We start from the raw sequence: 12,024 nt of genomic DNA on the forward strand, positions 1-12,024 counted from the left end.
GTTTACTCATGTTCTTTTTCTGTAAAACCTCCACCATGAATAAATCAGATGTCAACAAATTATGTTTAATTATCTCGTCTAGCACTAGAACCAACGCCACCAAAGGTAGAGCCACCAAAGGTAGAGCCTCCAACGATAATGCCTCGTGCAAAGGACAATGTTTGCAAACCCACTTCAGAGAACCAGAAGCCTGGACTCCAAGAGGCCAAACCTGTTCCTCCAGAGCCCAAAAAGAGATATAGGAAAGCATCCATTTCAAGTTTAGAAAAATACTTGGAGCCAATTTCTGACCTAAATCAGAGCATCCAACCTGTAAGATCTATGGAAAAAGAGTTAGATGTTGCACAGAATGTAACACATCTCGAGAGGCGTAAGGAAAACGACATTGTGGTGAACGAGAAAGCTGACAAGACAATGAGACAACCGGAGAAGGATGTTTTGATTGACAGGGAGGTGGAAGAGTCAGCAAGGCCTTTGGAAACGGAGAAAGGCATTTTTATGGAGAAAAAAGCACAAAGGAATTTAGACAAGTTAGTCAAGAGTGACTATAACACACAGGTGTATGAACAAATGAAAAAGGAAAATGAAATTGAACAGAGCTCAAAACAAGAAGGAAAGCCTTCAGAGAAAACAAGTGACATTACGAGGAAGGAAAGTCATGCAGGAAAAGTCCCGTGGAAGAACAGCAATGATGAAGAACAGCATGTGAAACAATCAGAAAAGTTTATTGGGGATAAACAAATAAAGGAAGAAGAGAAGTCTACTGTAAAGGACAGAAAATTAGAGGAAGAGGAACCTTTTAAACCACCGGTAAGATCTAAAGGAAAGGTACCAGTGGGAAAGGATCCACTTAAATATGTTTCAAGGGAAACTGAGGAGATCATAGTCCAGTCAGTACTACCTACTGTAAAAGATTCTGAAGACCATAAACAGAGAGAGCATGTGAAACAACAAGTGTCCACAGAGGCAGAGAGAGAACAGAAAAGGCCAGAGAAACGAGTGCCTTCTGAAAGTCAGCTGGACAAACTATCAGTAGAGAAACCAGTAATTTTAGGAAAAGAGGCTGAATTGGCTCCTCCAAAACCACCTGCGAGGATAAAAAGCAGACCTAAGGGGGGCATGGATAGGCAATCATCAAGGGACACAGAAACAGATCAAGATGATCAACAGATGACAAGAGTTGTGGTGAAAACAAAGGATGATAAGCCAATTAAACATTCTTTGAAAAAAGAGGAAGAAGAAAAAACAAGATTAGAGAGGAAACGATCAGTAACATCAGACACTGAGATAGTCGAGAAAATTAAGCAACCTTTGAAAGCTGTGGAGAAGGAGGCAAATGCCAAACAGCTGATCAAACAACCAGTAAAACCCATGAGAAAAGAGCCCGAACTGGACCAGGAAATGAAAATGGCAGTGGAACCAATGAGAAGGGAGGAAGATCGACAAACAACAAAGATGGCAGAAGACATTCCTCTCCTTTACATTTCCGAAGATGAAACGTTCTCAGAGGCTCTAACTGAGATACCCCTGAACCACAGAGACTTCCAGCCCCCTGGCTCTTCTGTTCTGGAGTCAACCCAACCCGTTACTCTTCTTACAAATAATGTGCACCAGGAAACACAACCGCCAACTGAAGCTACACCAGAGATCGACATCAGTGTTGAGGATGAACCAGAAATGCAAGAGGCTGCAGTCAAGATCCAGGCTGCCTTCAAAGGCTACAAAACCCGCAAAGACATGCGACCGGTCTTTAAAGAGGTGTTTAAGAACCAGAGTGTTGATCTTCATGATACAGTCACTCTAGTGTGTACTGCAGAAGGAAAACTCAGCACAGCCCGCTGGCTAAGAAATGGTCAACAAATCATTAATGACCAGCGATGCCGCGTTCAGACTACAGAGACCGGCGTGTGCACACTGGTGATCAAAAACCTGACCCCCATTGACAGTGGAATCTATACATGCGAGGTGGAAAATAAGTTTGGTATGACGTCCTACAATGGGAACATTACAGTAGTACCGCCTCAGAAGCCCACTCCGATAGTCCAGAAGCCTGTACATCCACTGCTTGCAGCCATAACTCCTCTGCAACTCGCCCTGCCTGAGCCTGAACCCGAGGTCAAAACACAGACTGAGGATCTGCCTCAGACTGGAACCGAGATACCCACTTCAGCTACAGATGCTGCAAACTATGTAGAAAATGAGAGTGTTTCTCTGTGGGAGGCCTTCAACCTGACGGAGCAGGAAACTCAGAGGAGCCTACAAGAGAGGCGAGGATCCTCACTCATTGCTGCCAGCTCCAGTGAGTTACACTTATATTCTCCAACCGTAATCACAACATTTTCTCGGCCATATATTTACAGTTTAGTACTAAATATGTTTTGCTTCCAACAGTGTCAAGTCCCTCTGATTATGACACAGCTCCGGATATTATGGAAGGTGATGGATATGGCCCAGCTGTACCAAGGTAAGAGGGTTGACTTTTATTGGTAGTCCTTTATGCTGTGCTCGTAAGGATACGCAAAATATTTACAAAATACTGTTACAGGGAAGTGACAAAAGCAGCGGACCAAGTACCTCCAAATGACAATGAAGATGAGATGGCTCCACTGCAACCTCCTAAAAAACTACTCACGGTCAAAGGTCAGCAATGTTGATTCATTTAACTGCAGTTTTTAAATCATCACTTCTTCCAGATATATGTATATCCATCTTCCTCTCTAATTTCTAGGAGGGTCTCATGAAGGTAAAATGAGGACGCCATCTCCTAAGCACCACCGCGCTCACACACCTTTAACTAGTACCATCTCTGGATCAGAGTCAGAAGGGGAAGAGGATAGACATGAGGTTCTTTTTCATATCATCTTCCATGTGCTATATTTATGGACTTATTTTGGTGTAAACACTTAAGTAACGGTGAATTAATTTCACCACAATTGGGAAAAGTAACATTACTCATTTGATTGCAGGAGCCTTAAATTATGTAATGTATTTGCTTTTCTCACCTCAGACGTTTGAGATGTATGTGGCTCGAGCTGATTGCAGTCCAGACACCGGAAACAAGGACAGTTTTGTTCTGAAGGAGGGCCAGTTTGTAGAGGTCCTGGACTCTGTTCATCCCGACAGGTGGCTGGTGAGGACCAAACCCACCAAATCCAACCCTGCCCGACAGGGATGGGTGTGTCCAGCCTACCTGGAAAAGAAGAGGAAGGTATGGTGTATAAATCCAGATGTCAACTCCAATATGGAGTAAACATGTTATATTATGAAACATTAATTATAAACTGTAAGCTTGCAATAGTTTGCTTTCATCAGATTCTACATTAATTCAATCAATAATTGAGAAATTAAAAAGCTTCTAATCATTTTTTGCAATAATAATAATAATAATGTTTTGGACAGGAGACCTTCCCGCAATTGAGAGCACCTCAAGAGGATCTTGATGGAATTGGATCTACAGGAGAAGAGTACAGGAGAGCTATGAGGTATTCTGCAATTATGGATACATGTATTTGTAATTATTAGATGTATTGCTTGATTGTGTGTATGCTTATTATTATTTCCAGTCTTTGGTTAGTGTTGCACTTGGCAGCATCTTAATAAGTTTAGCTTTTGTGATGAACAAATACTGTTGCATTATATCTTATCTTACTTAAATTCCCCTCGTCTTTAGCCAACTGATCCAAGGGCTGATTGATGGAGAGGAGGAGTTTGTTAAGGAGATGAAGATGTTCACCTCTCACCAGCTCAATTATTTGGACTCTAGCCGCCACGTCCCCATTAACATCCTCAACCAGAAAGAGATCATCTTCAGGAATATCAAGGACATTGTGTTTCTGCATGAGAGGTAACTCACAAGAAATCCATTGTACCTCTGAATTTGAAGGGAGACACTGTTGAATGTGTGTGGCCAGCTGTCTGGATGATGTTTTCCATTGTCCCTTTCTACTGTAAAACCTAGTCTAATGTTGACATTATTGTATCAGGTCCATCCTTCCTGGACTGAAAGAGTGTGCCACAGACGACGATGTGGCCATGCATATGATGAAGCGTGCCGAGGGCTTTGAGAAGTACCTTCACTACATGGTGGGACAAGCACAAGCAGAGGCCTGCGTCAACGACAAGACTGTCCAACAGTATTTCAAAGTATTCACAAAAACTGCTTGTATTTAAACATAAACATTGTATATGTGTGAAAACTAAGATGCCGAATAGCAACATTATTACACTGATATCATATTCTTTATTTCTTTAATATTACACTTCAGGAGTTAACAGAATCTGGCAAGCCTGAGGCTCCTGTAATGGATGTCCTGACCTTCCTCCAGCGGCCAGTGGAGAGGATTCAAACCTACCAGGCTTTACTGAAGGTCAGCATGTTTTTCTTGCAACTCTCAATCAAACAGAAATATTGTGGAGAAACTGGAATATTTGTATCTTGGATATTTATTTTAAGTATTCAAGCTTGTTCCGCCTTTAATAGTGAGTTAGCTCAGCTCAGAGCCTCCGATGTAAATAAAAATGTTATTGGCAGGAGCTGATAAAGAACAAAGCCAAAGGTGGCCAGAGCTGCTGTCTTTTGGAGGATACCTTCTCCATGGTGTCCTGTCTACCCTGGAGGTCCGACAACCTGCACCAGGTGTCCCTCATTGAGAACTACCCAGCTCCTCTTATTGCCCTGGGCGAGCCTGTGCGACAGGTAAGTACAGATGACGGACATGTTTTCATATCAAGGTCCAGTATGAATATAATAACCTGACGTTATTAGGAGGTTTTTAGCAAAAAATAAATCATGCCTTAAATGTGCGCTCTGATATAAAGATTGTCCTCACTTGCCGTCTTTCCCTTCAGGGAGCCTTCACAGTGTGGGAGGAATCTCCAGAAATTAAAACAGCCTCTCGAGGGCATCAGAGACAAATCTTTCTCTTCAAGGAATGTATTGTACTGTGTAAACTGAAAAGAGACACCATTACGAACAGTGAAACCTACACCTTCAAGAACAAAATGAAGGTAAATTTAACATATTCTCCCTTCTTTTAGTTTTAAACCAAAGATGGTTACATGTGATGACAATTCACCTATTCATCCTCACTTTTCAATCTACCTTAGCTGAATGATGTGGAAATAAAGGAGACTGTGGGTGGAGATGAGAAGTCTTGGGGGTTGTGGCATGAGCACAGGGGCTCACTACGGAGGTACACACTGCAGGGCCGCTCCACCCTGGTGAAACTCTCCTGGCTCAAGGACCTGAAGGAGCTACAGCAACGGTCCAGCCTGCCCACTAACAGTAAGTGTGACAAGGAATCATACGACTCAATTCCTATCTATATTCAATCAATGTGCAATCTCAGAGATTCACAACTGACTTTCTAAATACACTCTACTCTGAAAATTTCTTTCCCCTAATAACAAAGCCAACCCGAATTACCAAATCTTCAGCCTCATTAATCGATAATATTCTTTTCAACTCTCTGGACTATGAAGTCAACTCTGGTCTACTATTGTGTGATATATCTGATCATCTTCCGATTTTCCAGATTGTATATGCGATTGATCCTCCTAACCTTATAAATTCTACATGTGTCCAAACTAAATTCCGCAAATTCACTAGAAATAACTTGGAATCTTTCAAAACAGCCATCAGTCACCTTCCCTGGGATGAGATCCTCAGGTTGAATGATGTTGATGCAGCCTATAATTTATTTTTAGTATTTATTAATTCTGCTTTAGAAGCATCTTTTCCCTTGTTCAACCCTAAATTTAAAACTAATTCTTCTAAAGGGAAACCATGGATTACTGAAGACCTAAAGAAACGCTCCCGTAAAAAAAACAAACTTTATAGGAAAACCATTACTAATCCCACCCCTTTGAATATTGAAATTTACAAGAAATATAAAAATAAATTTACAGCTGTTCTAAGAAAAACAAAAAAAAAGTATTATGCAGTAAAATTCATCCAGGCCTCTAACGACATCAAGTCAACCTGGAACCTTATTAATCACCTGCTCAACCGTAAAAAATTATCAGCTGCATCACCAACATTAATGCATGGGAATGTGGGGACGTTTGCAAGCCCCGACGAAATAGCAAATGGCTTTAACAATTTTTTTGTTAATGTTGGCTCTGTCCTGGCATCAAGTTTCTCTGATGCTGGTGAGAACCCCTGTTGTTTTATTAAGGGGCAATATCCTTCTTTTAACACCTTCGATCCTCCAACTATACAAGAGGTCCATAATATCATCTTGGAATTAAAGAACTCAGCCCCAGGCCACGATGGCATAAAGAGCATTTTGATTAAAGAAACTATTGATCTTTTAGTTTCTCCTTTAACCCATATTCTTTCCTTATCACTGCAATCTGGTAATATTCCACATGATTTAAAAATAGCTAAAGTCACTCCTATTTTTAAAACGGGCAATACTGACAATTTTGGAAATTATCGACCTATATCCATCCTGCCCTGTATTTCTAAATGACTGGAGAAATTAGTTTACTCTAGAATATTGAAGCACCTACAAGAAAATAATATTTTACATGATCACCAGTATGGATTTCGTAAAAAACATTCTACGGAGCATGCATTACTTCAGTTAACTAATATTATTTCATCTGCTATGGACCAGAAAAAATTTGCCCTTGGGGTCTTTCTAGACTTAACTAAGGCATTCGATACTGTCAATCACAGTATTTTGATTGCCAAATTAAATAGATACGGTGTGGAGGATATTGCCCTGAATTGGTTTAAAAATTATTTATTGAATAGGCAACAATATGTGACATTTAATGGCCACTCCTCTGCCAAGTCCAGTATTCTACACGGGGTGCCTCAAGGCTCTATTTTGGGCCCTTTATTATTTTTGATTTATATAAACGATTTAGCTTTATCTTGTAAATATTTTTTTCCTGTGTTATTTGCTGATGACACTACCCTCATAGCAACTCATAATAATTTTAATTATCTGATTGATTCTGTGAACAATGATTTATCTTCAATTTCAAAATGGTTTCAACTGAATAAACTAACACTCAATGTGAAGAAATGTAACTTTATAATCTTTTGCAATATTAACAAGTCTTATCCTAAAGATCAAGCTAAATTATACATTAATGGAATAGAAATGACCCAAGTCAAAACTACCAAATTCCTCGGAATATTGGTTGATGAAAGACTTGATTGGACAAATCACATAGACCTTGTTTGCAAGAGATTAACAAAGATGATGGGCATCCTAAGAAAAGTGTGCCCATTTATACATTCTTCTGCTCATTTAACGTTATATTATAGTTTTTTATTTCCTTATTTGAACTACTGTAACATGGTCTGGGCAGCTACATCTCCTACACATCTCAAGAAATTATGTACTATTCAGAAGAGATTCATAAGATTCATCTCACATTCAAATAGATATGCTCCATCAGCACCACTATTCACTAAGTATTCTCTTCTACCAATTCACAAATTGAATAACTATCAGATTTGTTTGTTTGTTCACAAGTTCATTTACAAGAATCAAGATCTCCCTGTCACTTTTCAAAATTTCTTTACCTTCACTCATAATGTACATTCCCACCGCACTAGACACAGTAATAATCTTACTCTATATTTACCCTTTATCCGCACATCACACCATCAGTTTAATATGACATACAGAGGTCCAATGTTTTGGAATGGACTATCTCCCTCATTAAGATCCATTTCTTCTTATTCACTCTTTAAAAAGCAGTTAAAAATACATCTCAATTTCTCTTGAATTTCCCACTCTTTCCTCTCTCTCTTTCACTCTCTCCATATCCCACATCCTTACTCTGTCCTTTTATGAGTTTAATTAATTAATTAATTTTTTGTATATTATCTCTCTCTAACTATTGTCCTTATTTGTTACCGAATTACTTTGCACTTTATCTCTCTATTTTTTTCTCATTTCTGTTTTCTTTTGCTCACATAACATTGACCATGTATGCACTTTATCTCCTTTTTATGTTTATTTGTTAGCTATTGAAATTTGTCTTGTTGTAATTTGTTATAGGGGTGGAACCTATGTACAAGCCAACCGGCTTCGTTCCCTCCTTGCACCATTGAAATTTGTGTGCTAAATAAATAAACTCAAAACTCAACAGCTGAAGTATTACACAGACACGTTTGGTCTCTTTGTCTTTTTTCTTTTTCCTCACAGTTATGCATGGTTACACATTTTTATGTAATTTATATGAGATAACATTTTCATTAAATGCTTATTTGTATGTGTGTCTATCAACAGGCCCACCAGTGTTTGAATCCCTGTTATCTGACTGCACAACAAAGATAGGACAGACAATCAAACTCAACTGTAAAGTCACAGGATCGCCAAAACCGGTGGTCAGCTGGCTCAAAGGTTGGGATATTGAGATATGTAGAACCTGCACATATTGTGGTGTTGCATGAAGCACCTTCCTTTCCAAGGAAAAAGTATACATGCATTTTAAGCAATTTCGATATAATGATGGTTTCACGTTAAAAATCTGATGTTCGCCTCCTAGACGGCCTTGCTTTAGAGGACGACCCCCGTCACATCATCACAGCAGACCGGTCAGGCACCTGCAGTCTCATCTTGGACAGCCTCACTGCTGACGACTCTGGACAGTATGCTTGCTATGCTACCAGCTCCATGGGCAGTGCTGGCACTCTGGCTAAGGTTGTGGTGCACGGTGAGTCTGTGCAAGCACCTAAACCATCAGGGTGTCTAACATATGGCCCAAAGGCTGGAACTGGCCCACCAAAGGGTCCAGACCGCCCCCACAGATTTTTAAAGTTTGCACATTCCATTTGTTCAATAAAACTGTTATTCCCATTTGTTTACTGGGGTTTGTGCTGTCCTAATAAGAGTAGCAGGCCATATACTAGATACACTATGGGTCCTTAGCAAAGGTATGATTTTCTAATCTCAGAAAATAGCCTTTCTTGGGACATTTACCCCCTTTCCCCCAGCTCTGTTTTTCTTCTTTTTGGCCCTGATACACCATTATCAATACTACAAATACTACAATACTTCCATTTAAGATTACTATAATTGGCAGTAATGGTTTATATTTCTTTTTCTCTCCAGCTCCACCCAGATTTGTGAGTCGGCTGGAGAGTGCTTGTCTGATACAAGGAGAGGACATACAGTTTACCTGCTCGACACTTACTACTCCTTTACCACAAATCAGGTATGGCAACACAGAGCAACGGCATTCACAGTAGTTGCATTATACTATTTTTGATCATGTGTGTGAAACACATCCACATTTGTGTGTGGCAGGTGGTTGAAAGATGGCAGAGAGTTGACTGACCAGCAAAAATACTTCATCCTGAATGATGCTCGGAGTGGAATCTTGTGCCTGACAGTCATCAGTTCAACAGAGGCAGATATTGGACAGTATGAGTGTGAGGTATAAAACCAATATCTATAAAGTCTACAATGTATCAAGATATCAGAGATCCCCCTTTAAGATACAGTAAATCAAACATTTTTTTGTCGTTTAGCTTCGGAATGAGTTTGGATGCATCAAGTGCAAGGCAGGGCTGTGCCCCGCGTATGTACCTTCGATCAGCATTGAGGACGACCAACCACAGGACTTGCCTCCTAAAGGTAGGACAGCCAGCGCCGCTGAAGGTAAATATCCTCCACACAGGATGGAGACCCATGACAGGGTTCTCATGTGGATGCTCTCACTACACTTTCACTAGTTTAGCCGTGTTTGAGAAGGGATGAAGCACATGCCATTGTTCGGTTCACCTCACCTCTGATCCCATCACCCTTTTTACTCCACATCATATGACATCTCTTCATTTTCCAACAATTTGCATCAATGTCCACTTTCAACCACTACCACTCATCCATCCTACCCAGTCGATGCCATTTTGAGAGCGGCCTCACGTTTTTCCTTTTTTCCCCCATTTCACATACACTCACATCATAGTTCCAACTACCATACCGTTGTCACTTGATCCCCAGGGATGATGGCATGTTGTTGTGTTGTGGCATGCACGAGCTAAAAGCACTCCTACACATCTTTTTAAGAAATGACTGAATGTTTATAACAGAAGACACTGATTGTAATGAGGCCTAACAAAAAGAAAAAATTGAAAAGAAAATATGTTTACTGTTAATATTAATGTTGAATATAAAGACAGAAATGACAAGGCATGTTTATAACAGAAGAAATACTACTTATTGATAATTAATAATAAAGAAAATATATTAAGCTGTATATGTTAGCTTTTTGCCAGAGGCTAATGCTATATGGGGGTCCTTGGCATGGCAAGTTTGGGAACCCCCTGGACTAAGGCATAGTTTATACTGTAAGGTCACACTGTCTGGTCAAAACATAAAAACTTGATACCTAACAACAACAACCGTTTCTAACAACCATCTATTGCCATAACCCAGCGGGATCCAGTGGCTTCCATTCAACATAGACATCATACTGTACTTCCCAGCATCCTCACCCAAGAAAAGACATTGATACATTTATTGTATGGAATGTTTTTGTGTTTTTCATCATGTTTCCACTTTCCACAGAGGGCATGGCTTGGGACAGACTAGACATTTTTTTCCTCCATTAGAATGACTATTCTTCACCAATAAATCAACACTTAATTCCTAAGGTTTGTTTGAACCAAATCTGACAGCATCCAATCAAGTGAGATAACCATGATGGAGTAACATTACATTGCCAGAGTTCCAGTTGGAAAAAGTCATTCAGCCAAATTCAATAGAATCATATTATATATACAGTATTCTTTAAACAGGCTATAATGTTATCTTGAATAAATACATATATTTTCCTGTATTTTCCACCCTAGTATACCATGTTTGCCCTTCCATTGTCCATAACCTACATGTTTTTCCATCTTCCCTCTACTATTCCTAAAGCAGGAAGTTCCTCACATGGACCTTTCCATGTAAGTCATCATTATCACGATAACAACAAGTAACCACTCGATATTCCACGTTCTCCTCTTGCCAACGCATGCCCAGCTAACTCTTCACTCCTACCAACACAAGATGGTCATGTGCTGGGCAGGTGTTGCCTTTTTCCCCCCCAACCACAGGAGTGGGCATACGCTCATGTCCTGTTGATGTGTTGGGTTAGTAGGGTTAAACCGTCACGTACTGAGGTAAGAAATGCATTGTCACTGTTCCCAAGTATGTAAGGTAATGTACTGTTCCACTTTTCCATTTCCAACGATTGAGTAAACTACAGTTAGTGCAACATGATAATTCCTAAAAAATATATTTAAAGAGTCCATGATCATTTTAAGTGTCTCACCCTTAAATTCTCGCTGAGTGTCGTTCTGGGTTTTAATAGATTCAGACTCGGAGGGTTGGTCCACTGCCTTTGTGAAGAAATGGCTACAAACTGACTTCAGCCCCACCTCTATCGCCAAGATGCTCTTCCCTCCTGAACACCCTGAACAGTAAGTTTACTGCCACTAGCATTGCTATATTAACCTTTCTTTGAAATAAACGGGCATCAGCCTCAATCTATCAAATCTCGTCTGTGATTCGTTGATTTGTTGTACATGAATAGGAACTGGGTGTTAAAAGAGTAAAGAAATAACATAGTTTGCGAATAGATGATGAAGCCATATAAACTGGGATGGTCAGTGGTATTTTATTCTTACCTTTTCTTTGTCTCCAGAGGTGAATGTAGCACTGAAGAGGCTGTTCCTGCTTCGGCATCCGTGGATGAGGTGGTACAGCAGCCTCCGTGTTACCTGGAGGAAGAAGAAGAGATCTACATCTCAGAGCAAATACAGGAAATTACAGATGGTACCATCGCTTCTTTAACATAACATTTCTATCAAACTTTGTGTGATTACTAACTGACTTCATCTCCGGCTCAGCTCCACCCTCCATCCAGGTACCCACTGAGGACCTGTGTGTGGAGCCTGGCCAATCCGCCACATTTACTGCCATCATCACAGGAAGACCCACCCCTAATGTACAGTGGTTCAAGGTAGGAGCACTGTAGGTCAGTGGTTTCCAGCTGAAGGGTTGGTGG

The 12,024-nt window shown here is 40.2% G+C and overlaps 1 protein-coding gene across 1 annotated transcript in view; it reads left to right on the top strand.

Moving 5' to 3' along the window:
- Nucleotides 1-12,024, top strand: part of obscna (obscurin, cytoskeletal calmodulin and titin-interacting RhoGEF a) — a 43,655-nt gene that overhangs the window by 20,427 nt on the left and 11,204 nt on the right. Inside the window, exons 42-61 of the mRNA XM_084011226.1 lie at nt 83-2,299; nt 2,392-2,464; nt 2,546-2,640; nt 2,729-2,844; nt 3,008-3,208; nt 3,400-3,482; nt 3,671-3,844; nt 3,984-4,143; nt 4,266-4,367; nt 4,532-4,696; nt 4,849-5,007; nt 5,107-5,284; nt 8,256-8,369; nt 8,515-8,682; nt 9,081-9,183; nt 9,276-9,405; nt 9,500-9,605; nt 11,329-11,437; nt 11,662-11,792; nt 11,867-11,979. Coding sequence (XP_083867352.1) covers nt 83-2,299; nt 2,392-2,464; nt 2,546-2,640; nt 2,729-2,844; nt 3,008-3,208; nt 3,400-3,482; nt 3,671-3,844; nt 3,984-4,143; nt 4,266-4,367; nt 4,532-4,696; nt 4,849-5,007; nt 5,107-5,284; nt 8,256-8,369; nt 8,515-8,682; nt 9,081-9,183; nt 9,276-9,405; nt 9,500-9,605; nt 11,329-11,437; nt 11,662-11,792; nt 11,867-11,979 — 4,697 coding nt within the window. The remainder of the gene's footprint in view (nt 1-82; nt 2,300-2,391; nt 2,465-2,545; nt 2,641-2,728; nt 2,845-3,007; nt 3,209-3,399; nt 3,483-3,670; nt 3,845-3,983; nt 4,144-4,265; nt 4,368-4,531; nt 4,697-4,848; nt 5,008-5,106; nt 5,285-8,255; nt 8,370-8,514; nt 8,683-9,080; nt 9,184-9,275; nt 9,406-9,499; nt 9,606-11,328; nt 11,438-11,661; nt 11,793-11,866; nt 11,980-12,024) is intronic.

The sequence above is a fragment of the Eutrigla gurnardus genome (genome assembly GCF_963514095.1).
Source record: "Eutrigla gurnardus genome assembly, chromosome: 6".
Classification (NCBI taxonomy): Eukaryota; Metazoa; Chordata; class Actinopteri; order Perciformes; family Triglidae; genus Eutrigla; species Eutrigla gurnardus.